Raw genomic sequence first — 24,284 nt, forward strand, 5'->3', positions numbered from 1 at the left:
CACTTGGGAGTTATGTATTTGAAACTTAATCAAAACTTATAGAGCTGATAAACTGCCTAGACTGTAAGCTCTTTGGAACAGGGTCTTCCTTGTAGTATCATCACTTATGTGTATGGTATACCTGTCAGTAATATAATACACTATGGAATATGTTACTTCTTCATAAATAAGGAGTAATAATAATCGTTATTGCACTTGGTACTTACAGCTCCCGCACTCCACAGGACTGAACTTGGGGGCTGTAGAGAAAAAAAGGGAAAATTGATTAGTTTCCACTTATTTCCTTAACATGAATGCATAATTATCTGCAATGCAGCACCTTCGATGCCAAAACTTAAAGAAGTTAGTAACCTTGCAGAATCCAGAGTGCACACATTCCTTGGGATATGGAGAGGTGGCAAAAGTCTTTGGCAGGGAAAGGGTAAACTCTCCAGGGAGGTTAGGGGTGTAAGTGCAGGAACCGGTAAGCCGGTGGACGGAAGGCAGGGGCAGGTAATGCTGACAGTAACAAGCCAGCTCCTCCTACGGTAGCCGAAATATTACCTGGATAACCTCCCACCTCCTCTCACTGCGACCTTCACATACTTGTCACAAACATAATAACACAACACGGCCTGACCTTCGTAGTCTTGTCTCGCATAATAAAAAATAACACAGCCTGCAAGGAAATAAGAGAGACTCGGGAGGAAAAACAAAAGCATTTTCACCCTAACGGCCATTTTGCTTCTTTTTCCCAAAAATATTTGAAATAAAAATATTTTGCAAAACAAATCTATACTTTTCATTCTGTTTCTATATTGGTGATCGGTGCCGAGAACAGAAATCTGTGTTTGTGAGAGAAAGTGAGTGAGCCTGGACTAGCCGTCCATGGGTATATAGGCCAGACCTGGACTAGCCGTCCATGGGTATATAGGGCAGACCTGGACTAGCCGTCCATGGGTATATAGGGCAGACCTGGACTAGCCGTCCATGGGTATATAGGGCAGACCTGTACTAGCCGTCCATGGGTATATAGGGCAGACCTGTACTAGCCGTCCATGGGTATATAGGGCAGACCTGTACTAGCCGTCCATGGGTACACAGGGCAGACCTGGACTAGCCGTCCATGGGTACACAGGGCAGACCTGGACTAGCCGTCCATGGGTATATAGGGCAGACCTGGACTAGCCGTTCATGGGTATATAGGGCAGACCTGGACTAGCCATTCATGGGTATATAGGAAAGGGTCAATCTGGGCTCGGAGCAGCTCCTCGAGGAGTGAGTTCCAAAGCTAAAGGAGGTTCACTTTTACGGATCCAGAAAGAGACGGTACCTTTATTTACTAACTGAAGTATAAAATAATGTAAGCTTCTGGGTTCCTTCTTCAGGTTTATAATCCAAGTTTATCATGAGACAACTCAATGGTCCATGATACAAATTCTATTAAAGGTTCCAATGACAGTCCTTCTGAAAACCATAGCTTTGGAAATATTATGCATTAAGTCCTATATTCAATCCAAAAACAGTGAGAAAAGCACTAATTGGGATGATCAGGTATTATTATTAAATCAGAAGCACATCAAACTGTATGACCCCGAGAATATGCCCTTAAACCTGAGATTCAGGGTATAATATGCCTGAAAACTGACCTAGATAATCTCAAAAGCTTGCCATCTATTTTACTTCAGTAAACCAATAAAGGTATAACCTTTCCCAAATTTATACCTAAGCCTAGGTTCTCCTTTAGATCCACGTGGACTTCCATTGGGACCTCTAAGGAAAAGGCTGGATTTGTAGCCATTCTGATTCCAATCATACTAAACAGTGCAGTGTTAAATGAAAGTATCAAGAATAAAGATTGTTTGTATATCTTGAAGCTTGAATTGTAGTAAAAATGTTTTCCGAATCAGATTTCAAACAAATGTAACTAATTGAGTGATGTTTTCACAGCAAATCGCTAATGTTTGTGCTTGTGATTAAAGCAGAAATTATTTGACTACATTGTAACAAGAATTCGAAATTCTTGGTCTAGCCTGCAGCATCTCTCCAGAGCTCTGGATATTGTGATGGACAAACACTTTCATCCACCCAATTCCAGACAGAGATGTTCTCGTAGTTCTATGTAAAAGCTCCAGAAATATCTCCTGTGCTCTGCTAGGGCTATTATTTTAATATTTGAGTTGCCAAGCGAACATCAACCTTTCTTTTGGATTCTTCTCCCATCTGATGTCAGTCTTAACAATGACTCACTTTCTAGCCCACGCTTTATCTCTGCTTCTTGCCACCGCTCCTGACCTTGATTGGGTTCCTTTCGTGCTGCATCCCTATCTGACCAGAGATGACCTTTTGTGTTGTGAAGTCCACGGCTCTGTTTACAGGGCTGGGCAATATAATGGGAATTTTAGGAGGACGTTTGATTTTGTCTTAGCACAAACATTAAGACACCAGCAGCGGGATCGCAGGAGCCATGGAGACCAACTCCTGGGATTTCTTCTGGCCCTACTGTCTAGACATAATCCTTATTATACTCCGGAGCCGTCTATCAGTGTTTCCCAAGCATTGACAACAAAGGACTTGATGATATTTGATTCATTTATCCCCCTGCTTCTATACCGTATGGCAATGCAGATCCCACATAGTTTATACATATCGTTTATATACTGGTCTCCCAGAAAACATCAAATTATCAAATGCAAAAGATGGTCCTTCTCAGTGTGGGTGGAAAGATGTGCGCATGGACCCAACTGCTTAGATCCATTGGTTTATTGTATGTTTGGACTATTGTATTAAAGGAATATTATTAAACCTGGAATATTATTAAACCTGGATCTTCTCAACTAGCTGATCTGGACACTTTTCAAATATTAACCCTTCCAAAGATCATCACACGTATTCTATTGCAGTGACTTGCTAAGGTAGCAACCAAATGGTTCTAATGCCAGTTTTTTTTTAACTATGACTTTGGAAATATTCTAAATATATAATCAAATACCTAAAAAAAAACATTAATTGGGGTGTTTGGGTATATTTATAAATCAGAATACAATCAGACTGTAAGAATCTGCTCGTTCACTCTGAGACCCTGGGATTGGGGTAAAAACCCTGAGACTCAGAACCAAGCCCCGAGCTTCAGGATCACACACACCATTATATTAATGATATAAAGCTGGGGCCTCGGGTAAGCCCTGGAGGGACACATCTGACAAGAGGGGCATCAGCTAGACAACAATGAATCACAAGGTTGCTCTTTTGTTTCATTCCAGAACTGAAGCATTATTGTCAGTTGTGCATTCTCTCCCCAATAAGGTCCTCTTTTATTCCTCCCAAAAGTTGAAAATGGCATATAAATAAAATACTACTAAGTAGGGTGAGATGAAAGAAGAAACTCAGGTTCAAGTCATGGGACAATGTCTAAGGAAAATCATCAAGTTAAAAGAATCACACAGTAGAGACATGGCGCCTCCTAAACCCCTGAGAGGCAGCTTTTATAGTGAATGTTCTGTTTTCTTTTTAATGAAAATACTTATTTGTATGTGTCAGAATTACATTGTTGTTTTTATATTGAACACATTTGTAACCAACGTTAGGAAAATGGTTAATGTGTAACTTGTGACAATAACAGCTGCAATAATCTTTTAGATTAGAGTAACAAGTATCTCCTATAGCCACAAACAGGGAATGTGTCAGTGGAGTCTCTTGTGAATGGTTTCTCCATTGCCTCCTTCTGCATGCGCTTGCTTACAGTACGAGGGGGACGTGGGAGAGACCCCTTCTACAAGCTCCGAGCCGGAGGCAGTATATGGCAGGTCCAGCTCTGTGTGCATTCCAAGACTACGTTAAATCATCGCTGCCATGCCTGATGGGTTTACTTTTTCCGTTGGTTTTTTTTATATGCATTCTTCTTTCATGGAGTAGCAGGGACATTAAACCGTGTCTTTAATCAGCACTTGGTCTTGTGAGTTGTATGTAGGGTCAGTGTGTGTGTGTGTGTGTGTGTGTGTGTGTGTGTGTGTGTGTGTGTGTGTGTGTGTGTGTGTGTGTGTGTGTGTGTGTGTGTGAGTGTGTTGGGAGTATTTTATGTCTTGTTGACACTGGCTATTGGCTGTTGCCCTGAATCGTCTCTCCCCGTGTAGATATCATATGACTGCAGCTGCACTCATCAGAGCGTCCGCTATCACGAGATAACCACACGTTTCAAAACGATCAGCACATCTAAGGATAGTACGGGACAGATGGCGCTTTAACCAGAAACTAACGCGCAATTTGACTTTTATGAAACAATATGATAAATAAATATATATATAACCGCATCAGGAAAAAGAGTATTTCTATATAATGCAAACTATCTCGCAAAAGGTCACTGTCCTCGGGAACAAGGACACTGCATACCTGATACAATATACAGCACACGGCACAATACACATGCACTGCGTATAATACAGATACACGCCGCTCTGCGTATAATACAGATCCACGCCGCTCTGCGTATAATACAGATAAACCGCTCCGCGTATAATACAGATACACGCCGCTCCGCGTATAATACAGATACACACCGCTCTGCGTATAATACAGATACACTCCGCTCTGCGTATAATACAGATACACCGCTCTGCGTATAATACAGATACACCGCTCTGCGTATAATACAGATACACTCCGCTCTGCATATAATACAGATACACCGCTCTGCGTATAATACAGATACACGCCGCTCTGCGTATAATACAGATACACTCCGCTCTGCGTATAATACAGATACACGTCGCTCTGCGTATAATACAGATACACGCCGCTCCGCGTATAATACAGATACACCGCTCTGCGTATAATACAGATACACGCCGCTCCGCGTATAATACAGATAAACCGCTCCGCGTATAATACAGATACACGCCGCTCTGCGTATAATACAGATACACCGCTCTGCGTATAATACAGATACACGTCGCTCTGCGTATAATACAGATACACGCCGCTCCGCGTATAATACAGATACACCGCTCTGCGTATAATACAGATACACTCCGCTCTGCGTATAATACAGATACACCGCTCTGCGTATAATACAGATACACTCCGCTCTGCGTATAATACAGATACACCGCTCTGCGTATAATACAGATACACCGCTCTGCGTATAATACAGATACACGCCACTCTGCGTATAATACAGATACACGCCGCTCTGCGTATAATACAGATACACCGCTCTGTGTATAATACAGATACACCGCCCTGCGTATAATACAGATACACGCCGCTCTGCGTATAATACAGATACACCGCTCTGCGTATAATATTAACACACGCACTACTTTTGTCAGCTACAGGTATTACAGGTCTTTCTAACAATGAAAGTGTTAATCTAGAGCCAAGTCCCAAAATATGTACACAACCTACGATGCACAGGCTGAAACAGGTAAACAGCACCTGGGCCCAAGTTACACCCCGGCCTGTGCACCTCGCCCCAAATTACCTGCTCCCTTGACCATATAGGTGTGTCAGGAGGAGGGGGGGTCCTCTGCCCCCTCAATAACCTTCTGCTCTCCTGAGTCATCCCAGGCAGCGTGAAAATCACTAACAGGAACCATTTCGGTGATCTGTTGAAATTACTGTCAAATTTCCTAAAGCAGTGTTATAAAAAAATGCTGCCCCCCCCCGTGAGACCTACGCACACAGTAATATAATTACACCAACACACTGACATACTTATGCACACGGTAACATACTTACACACACTGACATACTCACATACACACAGATACACACACTAACATAGTTACACTAACATACTTACACACACAGTAACATACTTACGCACACAGTAATATAATTACACCAACACACTGACATACTTATGCACACGGTAACATACTTACACACACTGACATACTCACATACACACAGATACACACACTAACATAGTTACACTAACATACTTACACACACAGTAACATACTTACGCACACAGTAACATACTTACACACACTGACATACTCACATACACACACAGATACACACACTAACATACTTACGCACACAGTAACATAGTTACACACGCTGACATACTCACATACACACACAGATACACACACTAACATACTTACGCACACAGTAACATACTTACACACACTGACATACTCACATACACACACAGAGTCCGCAGGAACTGATGGAGGGGACGGGACCCAATCACCACGCGTGTCTCAGGATACCAATCCCATAGTGTCCATGAGACAGACCTTCCAAGCTAAAGGTTATACACATTGGGACACATTTCCTAAAGGTCACTGAAATCAGCAATGTGCCCCCCCACCAAAAAAATTTAAATAAAGTGTGCTGAAAAAGGTACTTGGGCTAAAATACAGAACTAAGCAGGAACAGTGATGTCTTTTCCATTTCCTGAGATGTCTAAAATGGTCAGCTTGCCCGTGTGAAACCATCCCCAGTGTCTGAAGCTACCGTTTCTCACCACTACGGTTGCTGTCGGCAACTTAGTGCATTGCCATTTAAACCCTGCCTTCACCTAAACCCCTACACTGTGCCTGTTTAGGACCCACATCTGTCCCTCTTTCCTCCCCTAATGTCCCTCTTTCCTCCCCTAATGTCCCTCTTTCTTCCCCTAATGTCCCTCTTTCCTCTCCTGATGCCCCTCTTTCCTGGAGCTCGGAATGTTTGCTGGGTATGAGGGTATCAGAGGGTTCTACAGCCCTAAAAGTAACAATAATGTGTTTATAAAATATGAAATGTGTGTAAACAAAATGCATCTTCTTAATCCCCGATTCAGTTACATAAATAACTATGATGAGGTCATAAAATGACATCAAATGTCTGTGTGAAGCCCAGCCCCCTGGCCCCGCCCCTCACCACACCCTCTAAAATAAAATTGTCCGTCTCTGGCCATTTGAAATATTGGGATGTATATAACCTTGAAAATGTTTGAAAGCTCACGCTTTCCTTACTGTAGTCTTTCCCGGAAAAAGGTGAACATTAACTCTATTAGTACAAATGGTGGCCCCGAGCTGTGTTTAAAGGGACAGTCACCCCCACCCTTTTTAATGGATCAGCCTACCTGGGAACGCTCAGGGTTTTAATGAAGACCCATAAAAGAGCCATTTGGTTAACCCATTTGGCGGGTCGTTAGATAGGATATTCACCATGGGGTATTGAAGGGTTAATGCGGGGCTTAGTGAAGCAAGCCATGTGTGCTTCACTGTCCATCCCTGGAAGCAAGAAGTTCGGATCCCAAAATAATATTTGAAGATTTACATCTACGGCGAATTCAGTGACTTAAGGGAATATTTAGCATCAATAAAAAACTGGGGATGAATTAATGCCAAAAATGAAGTGGTTAAACCACGAGCGTCCGTGCAGGAGAGGCAATAATTATAACCCTTCTCAACTGTACAGGTGTTTAATACCTGTCATTACGCTCAGATATGACTGCGAGGAGTGTTTAGGTGTTATGCCAGCTAACAAGCAAAGGGTTCTGGATCCAGGTTACAGAAAACCATTAACTCCCCATGGAAAGTGTTTTTTGAAACGGTTTCCTCAAGTGGGACAGCCTCCCTGCAGAAGTGGTAGAGGTTAACCCATGCGTGGGACAGGCATATGGCTCCTGAATCTAAGACAAGACCAATTTTAAAGCAGGAAAAAAAAGTAGGACTGGATGAGCTGAAAGGGTCTGCTGTCCAATTCTATGTCCCTAATTGTTTGCCACGGGGTAACCTTGTGGGCTGTCAATACAATAATTATTAACGTTGAACAATTGATAAACTGTTTTTGCTCGGCCACTCGAACACAGGGGAGAGGCAGGGGGTTAATTCTACTAATCTACTGTTTCCAGAACATAAAACAGCGGGAAAGCAGCGGAGATACAGAGTAAGAGTAATTCTTGTGAATTTAACATGTCGTTTTCCTTTGTGAATAGTCAACATTCATCCATAATGGGCACCTATTTAGTCTACGTGTTTAATGGTTAAAAACACATAGCTAGGGACTTGTGTAAGAAGATTCTGGTGCAAAGTGGTGCAGTTGCCATAGAAACCAATGGGATATTCATACTGAGCACTCTGTTTCGCTTTCCTATGTACTTTTGGTAAGCGGGAACCCTGTCTCCCGCCTCGTTTGCTTCTCTCCCAATCTGATAATCCACCTTCCTTGGGTATGGCAGTTTGAGTTTTGGCCGGGGGCCACTGTCCCCGGAGAGAGACTGTTTGCGAGACCAGGCAGGCAAAGAACATCACATTCGCCCAATGAAAACATAAAAAAGAAAGGATCAAGAATGCCAAGTTCGCCTCCATAGTTCCAGGTAATACTTCTATAGCGTGAAGAGGATGAAGCAGAGGAGGCAGAGGTCCTCCTCGCTCCTCACAACGAACCTCCAGCTCGGCCACCGTCCTGCCACTTGTGAACCCTGTTGTTTCCCCCTGCTTGTCGAATTTATTGTACAATAAGACTGCCAGATATGAAACTATGTTACTAATCAACTCAACAAGCCGTTTTGATATCTCCGTTTGGTCTCGTCCTTCTCATGCCAACCTTACCAAACCCAATTATTTCTTGTACCTATCACGCGCTTTAATCCCGGCCATAATTACATACCCCGTCCGGAGAGAGCGGCCTGAAAACCGGCATTATCTTTTCCACCCAACCTTTCCAAAGCTCGTAATAAAACTCCGACAACCTTTAATTAGGAAGCTACCTTACTTGACCACTTGACCAAAAAAAAAGCTGAATCGGAAGTGAGATTTTTTTTTTTCTATGGCTTTATTACTACGCGTCGCCTTCTCGTACGTTGGAGGGTTCGGCCGAAAGGTGAGGAGGCCACTGGCGGTAACGGCTTTATAGCAGGAAGCTGTAATCACGCTAATCTCTTTTATAGATCACATAAATGGCTGAGAAAAATAAGGCCTAAGGCAATTTTATCGTTGGGGTCCACGTAAATATTTCTAGGGGGAGGTGAAAGCCAAAATCAGCATTTCCCCCCGTTTAATAGTGTTTACAGATTATAATAAATATGTATTAGAATCCTGTTTTTTGTGTATACTATGGAGACAGCCATCTTAACTTCCTGTTCTCGTGATTATTCCTCCCCGAAAAGATATTACTCCCTCATTAGCGAGAGTGATTGGGTAGCCTCTGTTTGAAGAGGAGAAGGGAGATAACGTCGGGGTAGGAAGCTGATTAGATAATGCTTCCCGGCAGATGCATCAAAAAGGAAAAACCAATTACAGAGACCAACAAAAATGTACAAGCTCTGGTTTGTTTTAACAAATTCATTTATTTTAAGAATATATTTTGAATCGTCGGAATAAACGAAAACTGAGAACGCAAAACGGAGGTAATCATGTGCCAAATTACCAAATAAGACGAAATTCTCCGGGGGCCCGGGACATGGGAGAATGTATACCGCGCATGCACAGTTTGAGTCAAACACCATCATGCGCGGTATGTATTCTCCGTTTTTCTCCGAGCATGGGAGGTAGAGTGTCACTCTTGTGTTTGAGTGACACTGTTTGAGTGACACACTAACTTCCAAGCTCCGCCCCCCCAGCATCCTGATTCGTCGGGGGATGGGAGGCACGCATGTCCGCAAACAAAGTGTACACCACTACGGAATATGATGGGGCCATATAAATCAATACATTTGCCGAGAAGATTGCGAACATGCGCATCCCCTCCCACTACCGCTACTTTAACATTTTACCCATACATGTGCTAGTAAGTTGGCTTGCTTAATGTATAGGTAAGATGTCACTATGGAATGATAGGTGCGCTCTGACCCCATTCATTAGCGATGATGATCCTTTTGGCAGCCCTCGGCATGATGTGCAGCCAATGTATCTTATCTAAACATTTCTTTATTTGCAGAATGGAAAAAGCTTTCATCGAAACGCAGCGGGCAGGAATGGCCTCTAAACATTTCCTTTCCAAAATATACCCATATCTCGTTTATCCCGGCTCTCTTATCCGTGTGCCCCCCCCCTCAAAAAAAAACATACACGTATCTTTTTAACTTTTCCTTCCTCTCGCTGTCAAATTAACAACGTCGCTTTCAAATACCAAAGAATTTCTTTTTGCTGGAGGGTTTATTTAAAAATGGCTGCCACGGAATATGAAGCCTTGTGACCTCAGTTACAGGCATCTAGGCCTGGAGAGCAAATAACTGAACTACAGTTAAAGATACAACCTTTGTAGTATGTTGTGGCAGTGACACGTTTTAGCTACATGTCTAATTATAATGATCAGCACATAATACAAACGCGCAAACATACACACACACCCTCACATACACACCCACGCACACACACATATATATATACAAATATATATTATATTATATATTATATTAGAAATATAATAAGTACCGGTAACAAATTACTTCATTCCTGTAGCATGTTAGAATTATGTTAAAACAAAAAAATTCTATCAATCGACCTGTCATAGCAACATAGAATTTTAAGGCAGATAAGAATGGCCCATCTAGTCTGACCATAAATCATCTATATATCTGTGTTTTCATCTATATATCTGACTGTCTTTCTGTACATGCATAAACACTTTCATATTAATGCTATAAAGTAAAAACTATAACATAACATATATATGCAAATCATATATATATATATATATATATCATGCTATCTTATATATATACATATATATATCATGCTATCTTTTTCACCTATTCCCCATACAGTCATGCTTCGGCAGCCTCCACCCCCATCCATGCAAAGGGTTAAAACGATTCCTATAACTATAGCAAAGAAGCTAATATTATCTAATTATCTACTAATTGCAATAAGGAATATACAATGATAGTGGTTAGGATTTAAAATACGGATTAGAAATGAATGGATAATCACCCGATAGGAATATCAATTAAAATCCTGGCATAATGTACTGAATATTAATTAGCCATCACTGTTCTGCGTGGCATATAAACAGTGGCATATTTGGTTTCTACTTATAGGAATAACAATTACATTGTATCAATGGGTCTGATGATGTCATAAGCGTATTGACAGATTAATACAGCGGTAATGTGACTGTTGGTATTTTATTGATCAAATCATTCTGGTTCAATGTTACGCAAGATAGCCATTTTTTTTTGTTACACCCCATATTTTAGTGTACAAAGAATATCTCTCCAGATTGCAAAGGGAGTGGTAGGGAGATTATATGAGCGACTCTGCGTATGTGCTGATGTCTGTACAGTAAGGCGTGTGGAAGCCGATCACCGCGCAGTCCACGCGTGTCTGCACACAGGTGTGTAGACAGATCACCGTTCATTAACATGCACAAGGATGTATGTCTATACATAGGCAGGAGGAGACTGGCCACTACACGGTACCGTGTGCACGCGTGTCTACATGTGCAGGCTGAAAATGACAGTCCATGCTAGTCTTTTGCTTCTCAGTAAAGCGTGACAACACACATTAGACTGGTCATTGTCCAGGGAAGGGGTGTTAAAATATACCATCATTTTACAGCCATAATCCCAAAATGTAAGGCGTGTGCGTATCTGAATGCAGGTTTGTTCTGTGTGTGCATAAGCAGATGACAATGCATAAGGGTGTGTGTGTGTGTGTGTGTATCTGTGCATAGATAGGTGTGTACAGATTGTATACAGACTCATTTCAACATTGAAGGGCGTGTGAACAGATATTTCTTCAGCAGCTGATATCGGTGGCCAAAACACAGCCAGGTTGCTGGCACGGATTTGTGCGAATGTTCGGATACACATTAACTCATCGGGATACAAATAGGTATCGGAAGGGGGTATTCTGCGAGGGGTGGTGTCGGGGAGGGCGTGCATGACAGATCTGTGTGTGTGCATTGCAGACAGATGTGTGCAGGATTATCTGATGGCTTCTGATGTGCAGAATCGAGGGTGGGAGTAGAATGGTGGAGGTGGCATCAGAAGCAATCTCTTGGTCTCCTATTTAAACCCTGTGCTGATCAAAAGGGCCTATCGTGATGGGCGCAGAAAAGGGACATGTAGTGACGATAAGGCGAATACAACGCAGGAACACAAAACTGCCCAGAAATGACCCATTCCAAACCCGCATGCAAGCAGTGTCTTACCTGTCTCCAGAAAGAGCGCTTCAGAGGTGGGGTTACCCCTCAACGAGCCATAGAGATCCTTCAGCGCACCCTCCACTGGCAAAGAACTGCAAGATGAGCAACTGTAAGGGGCAAATGGGGGGGAGGGACCGAAGCGGAGGAGGGTAGTTGCAGCCAATGTCTCCTATATAGTCTTACCCCCTTTGCTTAGAATAAAAATGGACAAGGGGCTTTAATGCAGTAGAGAAAGAGACACGGCGCAAAGGTAATGCTTGCAGAAGAGGCTGGGCTGAGCAGGAAAACAAGAAGGCAGGAACAGAAAAGAGAGAGAGAGAGAGAGAGAGAAAAGAGAGAGGGAGGGAGAGAAAAGAGGGAGGGAGACAGGAGGCTGGGCTCAGGAGAGACAGATCCAACCTCCAGAGATGGAAAAAAGATTTCTGTGTGTGTGTGTGTGTGTGTGGATGCGTGCAATAGATGCCCCACCTAGTGTGTGTGTGCGGGATCATTATTGTGTCCCGACAATCATGTCAGTGTCCCCTCTAATGACAGGGACGTTCCCCTGCTGATCTACTCAGATCCCTGCCTCCCATCAGCAAGGGACAAAAAGGGTTAACAACCTCATCTGGATTGCAGCGACTGACAATGACTGCAATCAAGCTAATGCACTCTGCAGCTGAACTGCTGGCATCCGCGGTGACACGGCCAGCCTCCGTGTACAGCTATTCTACACGCTAACACACGTATGTGTCTATGGGATCACATACAACATGGGACACACGCCAACGTATCCCTGCTCTATGCATATTCTATAAGAACCGACTGGTAATATTACGCATGCTATATTGTCGCAGTTTAATCTAAATTTTAAACATTAAAAATAACAATAAAATATTTGCCCTTTTATGTTTTTGGTTGCTTTCACAGAAATACGGAACACGCATGATACCAGCGGCCCGGGGTTATAAGAAGCAAGGTACATGTCCTTGTTTATTTTACTGATCACAGATCAAATACTAGACTGTCCGGTTCAAAGCAACATACTGAATGTCATTGTTTTTTTCGGGACAGAAAACCTAAAAAGTGGAATGTCCAGTTGAACGCCAGATACCGTACCCCTAGGCATGGCTGGTGGGAACGACCATTAACCATTAAACATGCAACATGAAATGAGCTGCTAGCCAATACCTACTGGGCATTCTGGTACCAGAACTGCTAGCCAACACCTACTGGGCATTTAAGACTGGAGATGGAGCGCAGGGGAGGCTCAGGGGCCGCATGGCGGAGCTAGGCTGACCAAAGCCACGTTCAGGATTAACCAGGTGGGGTTTTGGGGTGCTAAAACGGTTGACAGGGTGGGTTTTCGAAAGGGATTATGGGTAGGTCTGTAGGATATACATGTTCGGGTCAGTTAGGTAAGCCAGTGACTTGCCTTGGAGATGGAATCATTGTTTCTGTTTCAACTCCATGTTTTTTACGTTTGTCAATAAACATTGTGGCCACTTCTTTCCAAACTGTTACGTGTCGCTTTTGAGTTGTTATCGAAGGGGAATAACATATGCGATGAAATGAACACACAATGACACATTCCTACGAATAGATACATACACTGACTCACGCACATTCACATACAATGGTCATCATATATGCACGCAACTTTATATATCCACTACCATTCAAACGTTTGGAGACACTTAGGAATGCCCGTGTTTTTGAAAGAAGAGCAGATTTTGTCCAATAAAATAACATGAAACAGATCAGAAATCCAGCGCAGACGGGGTTAATGCTGTAAATGACTACTGTAGCTGGAAACGGCTGATTGTTAATGGAATATCTTTATAGGCGTACAGAGGCCCTTTATCACTCCCATCACTCCTGTGTCCCAATGGCCCTTTATCACTCCCATCACTCCTGTGTCCCAATGGCCCTTTATCACTCCCATCACTCCTGTGTTCCAATGGCCCTTTATCACTCCCATCACTCCTGTGTTCCAATGGCCCTTTAGCACTCCTGTGTTCCAATGGCCCTTTATCGCTTCCATCACTCCTGTGTTCCAAAGGCCCGGGGTGCTGGGGGCGGAGCTTGGGAGACATTCAAACTGGTAACGCTATTGCGCATGCGCATGATTCTGCACATGTGCAGTATGCATTCTCTGGTGTCCCAGAGGTCAGAGGCAGAGCTCAGTAGGACAGCGGGTTACAGTGTCAAAATCAGGACTGTACAGCACAAAGCAGGACAGTTAAGAGGCATGGACACAACTCTAAGGCCCGTCTTGCATGGAAGTGTCCGCTGCACTGATGGATCTTTCGAGCCGAGCTCTTTTTCCCATTATCTTTGGGTTAGATTATTGAGACTGTCCATCTCCAGGCCAAACTTTCACCCCAATATAGGGTCAGAGGTTTCAGACACATGACTCATGCCTCTTTTTCTAAGGCTTCAATGACTTTGTGAAACCACAAGACTGGGGTCGGAATCGTGGGAAGACCGTGTTCTCCGATTCCCGTTTCCGTCTCTCTCTACCGAGTGAATGTTCCACGCAGGCTTTCCCTGATCGGAATATTTTCCATTCTGCGCTCTTTTTTTTTAAATTTTGCTTTGGTTTGACTGCTCTTTGTTGGAAACTTCCTCCTGTTCATGAGCTTTAGCAAAATATACCATTTTAGTTGCTGTAGCGGCCCCCGGCACACAATATTTTTAACGGAACATACAGCGATCCTTAAAACCTGAATGCTTGTCCAATAAAATGTTATTTCCAAACATTTAATAGATATGGCCCCAAAATCTAAATATCAACAAATGTATGAAGCAGACCTCAATAAAACTCAATCCTACCCCAATACCAGTCCCTTTAAGAAGGTAGGAGGGGTGTGTCTGGTTGGAAAGGGGTGGGATTAGCCTTGTATAGGGGTGGTGTAGCCCCACCCCTTTCACTCAGACACACCCCTCCTGCCTATTATAAGTAGTAGGAGAGCGGCTGGAGGGCCGCCTTTGGAAGCTCCCGGGTATGGGCACCATTGATCAGGAGGGGAACTTACATCTATGCAATAGTAAATAGTTTTGGCATCTCAGGCATGCTAAGGTCACATGACCCCTGTGTATTTCCCTGTGTTTATTATGCATACAGACATTGAGACAAAGTAACACAACGAGCAGAAGTAGGAATTACAAGAGAAATGATCATCCAATAAAAAAGCTGGATAGAGATGCTGGTAGCTACCCGAAAAGACACTTAAAATATGCAAGTGATGTGGAAGGGAGAACTAAAGACAGATGGATATTAATAAAGAGAAAGAGACAGATGGGGTGATGGGGAAGAGATTACACAGAAGCAAGTAGAGAGAATAAAAACTCACGTTATGAAGAATCCACATAACAGAATTGACAGGGGCGCGCGGAGCGTGACAGCCGGACACAGCCAACGTGACAGCTATGGCAGAGAGCGGAGTAAACGTGCTGTCAGCTCCGTGGCCAGGAGCTTTATCATGTGATCACCAACTCTTGGTGAACTCTGTATACTTTTTCATGCTCCATTTAACCCTTTAAATCAGCAGCGGAGGGCTTTACAATGCTCTGAGGAACTTAAGAGAATCCACACCAAGAACAGGTTAATTATCAAGTGGTCACAATCAAAAGAGCGAGCAGAACATACAAGGGCGCAACAAAATCAGGACTACACAAGAAGCCACGGCTGGTCATATTAATCATAATTCAGATTCCGGTGACACCAGCAGCTGCGTTATCATTTATTTCACAGCAATCAACATTATGCGGATCCCAGCAAAGAATGTGCCCATCCTACGCGTTACTTATTTTACAACAAGAACAAACAACAAGCACAAAATGACTTTTTGTAGTCAGTAAAGTACACAAATACACACAATAGCAAACAAAACAAAATAAAAAAGCAAACATAGAAGCAAACACACGCAGTAATCTGATAAAAGCCTTCAAAGAGTTGGCTATATATTCAAAAATATGGCTATATTTATTAAGGCAAAATGTAAGCAAAGGGATAAATTAGGAGTACTCGCCATGGTAACCAATGGAATGTTCTCGTCGACTGCTCTGAATTAAGCACTTCTGAACCCGGTTTATAAATAGATACACAGATGTATACGCTTTACTCTCTGCGTGTATCTACCCAATAGTGAGAACCTAGGGGAAGAAGAACAGAAAAAAGAAATGTTTGTGACTGTGGACACCTAGGGTCCTTCGCTGATCTAATGAGTACCTTCACCCAACACTTGTTGTCCAGCATTGATGGACTGTCCATCCTGAAGGGACAAAGACCCTCAAAATGCAAAGATCAAAGCTGGTGGGATTCTACGATGTAACTGCTTCTCATTACTGAAAACTCAAGGATGTGTTTTAGGAGATTATAGTTTGTAGAACCTTCAGTGGTATAAGACCATTTACTCTTGTATTTTATTTTGGATATGAAGGTCTTCTGCTGGGTCCACCACAGAGGCCACCAAAGTGCCACCCCATAACTTAAGGAAGAGGCGTCATGGAGTCATGGATTTTTAAAACGCTCTTGCTGCAGATGAGTGAGGAAGTGATGCGTCTTTCTTTTTAGTAGTTGTATTGTTAGGGTTGAGACATAATCAGGATAGACACAGAAACGTTATTTATTAATTTACATTTAACAATTTAAGGGAGAGAAGAGATGAGGGCCAAACATGCGACCAACGCACTTTGTAATAATGGAATAGGACGCCATATTGTGGTTTCAGCTTTAATACATTGCCAAGGTGGCCATGTGCGAGTTACAACACCGATGACACCTTGAAAACCTACGTAAGACATTTATGCAGATCCTTTTATTCTCCAAGCATGCTTTTGAATACCCGCTGCTACTTACTGACACTGTGCACACCTCAGTATTCTTCAACAGTGAAGAAAACATGGCGATATTTGTACATTTATCCAAATATTATATATTTGGACATTTATAAATGTGTATTTCTTTCTTTCTTTTAAATTTGCACTTGGGTGAACTTAACTATTCCGTTGTTAAAAATATATAACATTTTTGTGATTATTATAATGTTGTTATCCCTGCAAAGAGATGAATCAAGAAGTCATTACAGTGTTTATCTCAGCATAGCGGCGAAACCATCAGAGAAACCGTTGACCTTTTCTTTTAGATGGAAACACATTTGTGTTATTTCCTTGCGCTGAATTTAATCATTCCTGCGTTAAACCGCAGAGCGCGGCTGATATTCATATAAATACAGATAACTTTTATTTTAGACTAGGAAGTAGATAACCTTTACATTACAGATTGTATGGTCGCCGGGTTGCCGTCATGATCGGCTGGAGCCGACCAGAATTGCTGATCGTAGCGGCCTGATAATGTTTATGTGAGGGTTTGGCATGCAGGTAGAAGGGGAAACCTCGCCCAGGTAGTGGAGATAAGGTGCTGCTTTCCATATCTTACCCATATTGATCCCCTAACAATCACATTAGTCACTTTTACGCCACATCCCTTTGGACTATATGGATTCCCAAAAAAGGCAAATTAATTATTTTTATTATTTATTGTTTTATATCGCGCAAGGGAAGGCTCCGAGTAGCTGGAGCCCAGAAGTTCCCAGGTATGGTGATGACAGCGTGTGATGACAGCGTAAGGCAGCAGGAAGTAGTATTTTTAGACATTTTTAGATCAGTCGTTAGCTTTAAGCGATTAAAGTACACTTTTGGGAGCCTCGTACTTACATATATACTGAATTTATTGGAATATTTACACCTAGTGGGAGATCTGAGTAAAAGCTGTAATGAGCTCCGCTGTTGTGTGAAACGTGCCGTGGGAGCCGCTGTCGCGCAGGCCACTTGCAGCTGTCCGCTTGGAATGTTCTCGGCTATCAAGCAACTGGACTTAGAATTTTACTTTTATTAAGTGTGTCGTTGAACACGCGTGAACATGTTCATTTAGTGCCCGTCTAACCAAACGATACAAGACTTGTCATTTTCTGGGCTTTTTTTTGAGAAGCTTTGCTTCCATTTAGCAAAAACCTATTGTTTTATCATAAATATTTTATTTGGAGTAAAATATAGCCTTCGATGGCTGCAGATAACCCTCTCAGGGTGATTTATAGAAAGAAAATGGTGATAAAATGATGACTTGCCTGATTGGAAAGGTAATTGTTATTTCTTTAACAGCGGTCAGTAAAGCAGCTGTTTGTGGGCCTGGAGTCGCCCAGCCTTGCTTTAGCGGGTCAATTAATAGTTTTATGCGCCGTTATCTCCAGTCACAGCTGGACAGCGTCCCCAGAGCACAATGTTTATATTTATATGGCGGGAGAAAAACCTCATCCCGAGTGCCGCTACCTCAGTTCTACTACGACATTGGGCTTCCGTCCCACGTGCTGGGGCAGAAGGGGAGTGCGTGAAGCTGGGGAAGTAGAAAGCCTAGTGCGCAGACTCGGTCCCGCCTCCAAGTATATAAGCACTCTCTCCCTTCTTTGTGGTGTCACTCTGCAGCGGAGCTGAGCGCGCCATCTTGTTAACTAAGTCATGCCGCGGGTTTATATAGGGAGGCTGAGCTACCACGTCCGGGAGAAGGACATCCATAGGTTTTTCGGGGGTTATGGCAAACTCCTTGAAGTGGACCTAAAGAACGGGTAAGGAAAACTCGACATGAGGGGGGGCATAGAGTCGTCTGGGGCAGGCAGGGTGGCATGCGAGCGCGCCGCGGGGCTGTAAGTCGATGTGCGGCGGTGTAATAAGGCCTTTACGGATACGTTTTTTTCCCGTGGCGCTATTGTGGTAATGCGTGTTCGGTGGTGTCGTTATAGCGTGGACGCCATTTTGTTAAGGGAGATTGGAGGGGGGCGTCGAGGGCATCTATTCTGGGAAGCGGAGAGTGAATTGCCGCCCTCCAATTCTCAGTGTTACACATGGTGGGGGGGCTGTGGCTGCGTGGCGGAATCTTGAGCTCAAAATGGCGGATGGCGGGGTCACGTGGGGAGCGCGCATGTGTTTGCGTAGAGCCTGGCCTTGTTTGTATAGGACAGTAGTAGGCCGCTGCTGGGCATGTTTTCAATTGTGTCTGGGCTCTTAGTTATTTGGGCCTTACTACGTTAAAGTATGTATGATCACGCACGCTACGATGGTTTTATTATATAGCGTTATAGTATTCCTCAGAGCTGTGCAATAGATGTTATCTATGTTGGCCAAATAAGCATGCAAATGAGTACTTTTTGGCTGTTAGAGCACATGGCAGTTGAGGTGTCCCTTTAACGGCCTTCCTGATGGCTTATAAAACGGTCGTTGAGCCTTAATTGGCCACCCCCCATTCACTGAATTGTGTGTGTGTATAGATATATCTATCGTTATCTAACTGCTGAAGGATTGCTGTAAAATCCTAACTCTGACCCATTTAAGCCTGTAAGGCTGTTGATAGATTTTTGTGTGTAAGGGCTGGTGTTCAACCCTTAAAATTAGCACTAACCAACAAACACATGGTGGGAAGCTGCACAGGAAAGGTGTAGGAAATGCCATCAGTTAACGGTTTATTCTCTTGCTTAAGCATGCAAAGGGAACTGTACAATTAGCATAATGCATGCAATGAGTACGTACAAGTTAACCACCTTTTTAATTGCAGGCATCTGTTTTTTTTTCATAGTTAAAGGAGCCACCAGTATGATTTCACTTTTTTTTTTTATCTGATCCGACCATGTGTTAACTGTTTGAATCCCTGTCTTTAGATACGGGTTTGTAGAATTTGAAGACTCCCGAGACGCAGATGACGCGGTGTACGAGCTGAACGGCAAAGACCTATATGGGGAGCGCGTGATTGTGGAGCACGCCCGAGGGCCGCGTAGGGACCGTGACGGATACGGTTATGGAAGTCGCAGTAAGCATTGGCAAAGCTCTGGGTGGTGCCATTCATGTGTTCTAGGGGCATGTTCTAGATTCTTATTTTGACCACTGGATGCAGATAACACCTGTTATAACACACAGGCGAGTTTCTATGCTGGACCATTGAATACATCAGTAAACGTAAAAAGGGGCAGCTTTAAAAGACCATGGTGCTATACTGTGTCAACGTCTCTCCGAATCCTAACCTCTTCCATCTCTTCATGCCAAACAAATCTACTTTGGATGTTGTCCGAATCGAGACTCTTGATATCTTGGTGAATGTTAAGAAACGGGCAGTAACACATGAGCTGTTTCTCCTCTAAGAAGGGCACAGAGCATACACTTAATCTGTACATTGTGCTATCAGCACACGTATAAACAGTGTTCACACGCTGCCCTCTGTATTCACAGAAGAATGGCATGCTGTGATCAGAGCGTTGGGCGATAATGTGTGCATATGTCTGCCAGCAGTGTATATAGAATGACATGCTTCACCTCCTGGTAGCTGTCTGTCCCAATACATATCTTTTTCTTGTAAGACCTTTGTGTCTGTCTGTTTATCAGCAACACATTAAAAATCAACTACATGAGTTCTTTCATTGTAATCTAATGCAGCGTGTGTATTGGATCTGCCTGCCTGGTGACGACTCTCCTGCGTACCCGGACTGCTACCAAACACACAAACCCCACTCTGTATTCTGCAGTGTATTCAACTCATTGGCCCCAAAAACATGGGGAGCAAAACTCTACCTGTGGGAATCCAGTTAACCAATTAATGGTTCACTTAGGCAGACCAGGTTTCTTTAATTCGGCCTCTTTGACGAGGTGATGATAAACCTGACAGCTGCTGCCGGTATCTGAGTGTTTCTGCAGCGCTACGATCTATGGCAGCTCCGTGTCTAAAGGCTCAGATACTGCAGTAATCGGACGATATGGTTCCATGCTGGGGGGTAACTGGCTTTGGGAGGGCTAGTAGGGTACTTTTAATGGGTAGGTGTTCTGGGAATATTTGTCTTGTTTAACTTGTATATTCTTAACCTTTTTGCATGTTCAGTTCCAAAATCCTTTTTTAACCGTCCTTGATGTTTCAATTTGAAAGAGACCAGTGGGGGCTGAGACCATTGAGGCTTAAGATGACTGCCTTTCCTGGTTGGCCTTTCCAAACATTGTGTGACCCTTGCCCTATGACCCTTTGGCTGACCTTACCGGAAGCCATGACGACTGCAGCCTATTGCCATTAGACGCAGGGTGATGGTGAGGATTCCAAGGGTTAGCACAAATTGGTTTTCATCTGAATTAGGCGACTTCCCTTGCGTGTGCTTCCAAACGCCATTTCTTACACCTCCTGCCTTAAAGTAAATACAGTGACTGGCATCTTGTGTTAAAGTGCATGTAAATGAGTTGTCTTAGTCTTATAGTCATGTGTTCTTTGAAAACCCGTAGCAAATGTTGCTGGAGTGTTTTCCCTAACCAGTCCCTTCCCAGTAACGGCAGAGGCGTGTGTAATGCCGCGTTCCTGCCCGTCATCTCTCGCCAGATTCACAACGACAAAGGAGGTTTTATTTAAGATTCACACATCTCTTTATATTAAGCCCTCCAAAAGAGACTTAGAAGTGGCTTGTGTACTGTAGATGTCAAGCTGATCTCCTCTTCTCTGTGCGATAAAGGTGGTGGTAGTAGTGGCGGAGGCGGCGGCGGTGGTGGATACAGGAGTCAGCGCTCTGGTAGAGATAAGTATGGACCCCCTGTGCGCACGGAGTTCAGACTCGTTGTTCAGAACCTCTCCAGTCGATGCAGTTGGCAGGACCTTAAGGTGAGTGTTGGCATGAGTGTGCCCTCATACATGCAACCAACTTCCCTGCCATTCCTATCTCTAAAGATTATATGTCAAGTAATCAGGTGGTGAAGCAGGATTGTCTCAGAATGTTATACCTACAAGAAATGTATTCTTGTAATGCACATATTCTATTCAATATACAGCCTTCATTGCATTTTGAGTTGAGCTAAAGCTGCTTTTTGCAAGCGTTGGGTAAACATTTGTAATCATTTAAAGTGTTCACATCAGATCAATTGGATTTAATAAAACTCCCTCTACCCTGCAGGATTTTATGAGACAGGCCGGGGAAGTGACCTACGCCGATGCCCACAAGGAACGCACCAACGAGGGAGTCATAGAATTCCGGTCCCATTCTGATATGAAGAGAGCCCTGGAGAAGTTGGATGGCACAGAGATAAATGGGAGGAAAATTCGGCTGGTGGAGAGCAAGGCTCGTCACAGGAGGTCATATTCTGGGAGCAGGTCCAGGTAACTGCTTAACGATGACTTATATCTTAGTTTGAGTTCCACCGTCTGTCTGTCGCTGACTTGGAGGTGTTAAAAGGTGACACTGCAGCTGGATATTGTGTATTAAAAGTGCATTGCGGTCTCACACTTTAAAAGCATGTGCTAAGTGTTGGCTTTCTCCCCTGTAGGTCACGATCCAGAAGCAGGAGGAGATCCCGCAGTAGGAGCAGGCGCAGTAGCCACAGCAGATCCAGGAGCCGTTCTCGCTCCCCTACCAAAAAGAGCCGCTCCCGCTCACCTGCTAAACGCAGCCAGTCCCGCTCCCCTGCCAAAAGCCGTTCCAGGTGAGGATTTATTCAGTCTATTTGCGTTGCCAGCGTTACATCTGTTTACATGTATGCTGTGGTGTGTAATGAAACATGGCAAACTTGTTCATGTTGCTTGCAGCTGTGGTGCTTGTACAGCAGGCGTGTTCTGTGCAGGGATCTGATCTGTCGCTGGTATAGAGCATAGTGAGCACATCATAGTAAACAGATGTCTTAACTCACTCACTGCAAGGAAAGTGGCAAGAATGATGAACTAAACATTAAAGCGTGTAGTGATGGCTGGAGTCTCACTTCAATCTTAATATGTGCTTGATGGCTTCTTCCAGTATTCATTTTTTTTTTTTCTTTTTTCAGGTCTAAATCTGGGTCCAGAAGTAAGGAGCGTTCACCATCAAAGCAGAGGAGATCAAGATCAAAGAGCAAGCCCAGCTCTGAACACGGTTCCAGATCCCGCAGTCGTTCAAAGGGCAAACAGAGGTCTCGTAGCCTGTCAAAGGGCAAAAGGGAGAGATCACGTAGCACATCTAAAGACAAACGAGAGAGGTCCCATAGCCCAACTAAGAGCAAGAGAGCAAGGTCTCGTAGTAGATCTAAGGGCAAGAGAGAGCGAACCCGTAGCAGGTCCCAAAGCAAGGAGGAACGCTCCAGTAGCCGTTCCAAGGGCAAAAGAGAGCGGTCTCGTAGCAGATCCAAAAGTAAGAGGGAAAGGTCTCGAAGCGGGTCTAAAGGCAAGAGGGAGAGATCTCGTAGCAGATCTAAGGGCAAGCGTGACCGGTCTCGTAGCCATTCCAAAGGCAGACGGGACCGATCTCGCAGCAGGTCCAAGGGGCTCAGAGAACGCTCTCGGAGTCGTTCCAGTAGCAAGCAGGAGCGTTCAGAAAGTCTTTCAAAGAGGGAAAGGTCCTCACACAGCAGGTCCAGGTCCCGCTCCCCCAAGGAAAATGGCAACGGAAAAGCCCGATCACGTTCTAAGTCTCCCAGTCCACCTAGTGTCAGTAAAGAGGGATCTGCTTCCCCACCCCCTCGGGCCGCCTCTGCCGCCAGCTCTAGGTCTCGCTCCAGCTCCCGTGAGTAGGAACCTAATGTTGCAGGGGCCCGGCGTTAGAGCTGTGCCCTTACTACTCTATCCATTGTTAAATTCCTTGTGTGATGTTCTGGTGCTGACACACCTATGTGAATCTTTGTTGTTTTTCCGGCAGCGAGCGGGTCACGCTTTGCTCTGGCAGGTGAAGGCGTTAAATCCCAGCTGTGCAAATTCTCATAGGCTGTAGTCTAATCCTTTCTTGCATGTCCTGGCACTGAAGGGGTTAGCAGTTTGTAAAGGCAGGTATTGACAGCAGCATGAATCCCTGGCCCTTTGTCACGTTTTTAGAATTTACAGAAGCTTCCTTCTAAAGCTGTGTTCTGGATGTTATGGAGAATTAACCCTCAGAATGCTGAATTGGAACAATAGTTTGATCCCCAGTTAACTCTTGCTGCTGACTTTGTAAATAAAGTTACGATTTGTATTGTCCTCGGCTGGGGCTATTTTTATTACCTTTTTTTATTTTGGAAAGTGCTGTATGTACATTTTGCAGAGCCAATAAAGTGCGTATCTGCGGTGCAAACGTTGTGATTGCGTCATTACGGTGTCCTGAGTGCCGGTGGAATGTTTGTGAGTTGGAAGACAATGCAGTTTATTACAAAAGGAACACAAACCTTCTTGATAAACATTCGGTATCCAGGGCAAAGTCCTCTAAAAGAATTCTACCTTGCCTGGGTTA

General features: G+C 43.8%; 2 protein-coding genes and 1 long non-coding RNA gene across 15 annotated transcripts in view; 2 read left to right on the top strand and 1 right to left on the bottom strand.

The window, feature by feature from the left end:
• Positions 1-12,392, bottom strand: part of EPB41L1 (erythrocyte membrane protein band 4.1 like 1) — a 38,463-nt gene extending 26,071 nt beyond the window's left edge. For 3 of the 11 annotated variants that reach the window (XM_053453883.1, XM_053453885.1, XM_053453884.1), the window contains exons 1-2: positions 12,073-12,287; positions 207-239 (exon numbers count right to left, since the gene is read on the bottom strand). The gene's annotated coding sequence lies outside the window, so the exon portion shown is untranslated. Of the gene's footprint in view, positions 1-206; positions 240-351; positions 437-12,072 lie in introns of those variants that run through there. The other 8 variants (XM_053453882.1, XM_053453881.1, XM_053453875.1 and 5 more) reach the window with 7 other exon arrangements.
• LOC128471893 (uncharacterized) lies at positions 11,585-13,562 on the top strand. 3 transcript variants are annotated; one of them, XR_008346128.1, is made up of 4 exons: positions 11,585-11,753; positions 12,601-12,873; positions 12,976-13,024; positions 13,120-13,562. It is a non-coding gene; the product is annotated as an uncharacterized LOC128471893 (long non-coding RNA). The 3 variants fall into 3 exon arrangements; XR_008346129.1 differs by having other exon boundaries at positions 12,627-12,873; XR_008346127.1 differs by lacking the exon at positions 11,585-11,753 and having other exon boundaries at positions 12,555-12,873.
• A 4,954-nt stretch (positions 13,563-18,516) lies between these two features.
• Positions 18,517-24,034, top strand: SRSF6 (serine and arginine rich splicing factor 6). The gene is made up of 6 exons (XM_053453888.1): positions 18,517-18,671; positions 19,758-19,908; positions 21,578-21,724; positions 22,014-22,216; positions 22,384-22,539; positions 22,876-24,034. The coding sequence occupies exons 1-6, from the start codon at positions 18,565-18,567 to the stop codon at positions 23,594-23,596; spliced, it is 1,485 nt and encodes a 494-aa protein (XP_053309863.1). The 5' UTR covers positions 18,517-18,564; the 3' UTR covers positions 23,597-24,034.
• Positions 24,035-24,284: the final 250 nt, after the last annotated feature.

The sequence above is a fragment of the Spea bombifrons genome, chromosome 13 (genome assembly GCF_027358695.1).
Source record: "Spea bombifrons isolate aSpeBom1 chromosome 13, aSpeBom1.2.pri, whole genome shotgun sequence".
NCBI classification, from domain to species: domain Eukaryota; kingdom Metazoa; phylum Chordata; class Amphibia; order Anura; family Pelobatidae; genus Spea; species Spea bombifrons.

What these genes read in the sequence shown, in the direction of transcription:
- SRSF6 (XM_053453888.1), top strand. Translation starts at nt 18,565, where the DNA reads ATGCCGCGGGTTTATATAGGGAGGCTGAGCTACCACGTCCGGGAGAAG. An exon ending in GCAGTTGGCAGGACCTTAAG is followed by an intron (nt 21,725 to 22,013) that starts GTGAGTGTTGGC and finishes TCTACCCTGCAG; the next exon opens with GATTTTATGAGACAGGCCGG. An exon ending in CCTGCCAAAAGCCGTTCCAG is followed by an intron (nt 22,540 to 22,875) that starts GTGAGGATTTAT and finishes TTCTTTTTTCAG; the next exon opens with GTCTAAATCTGGGTCCAGAA.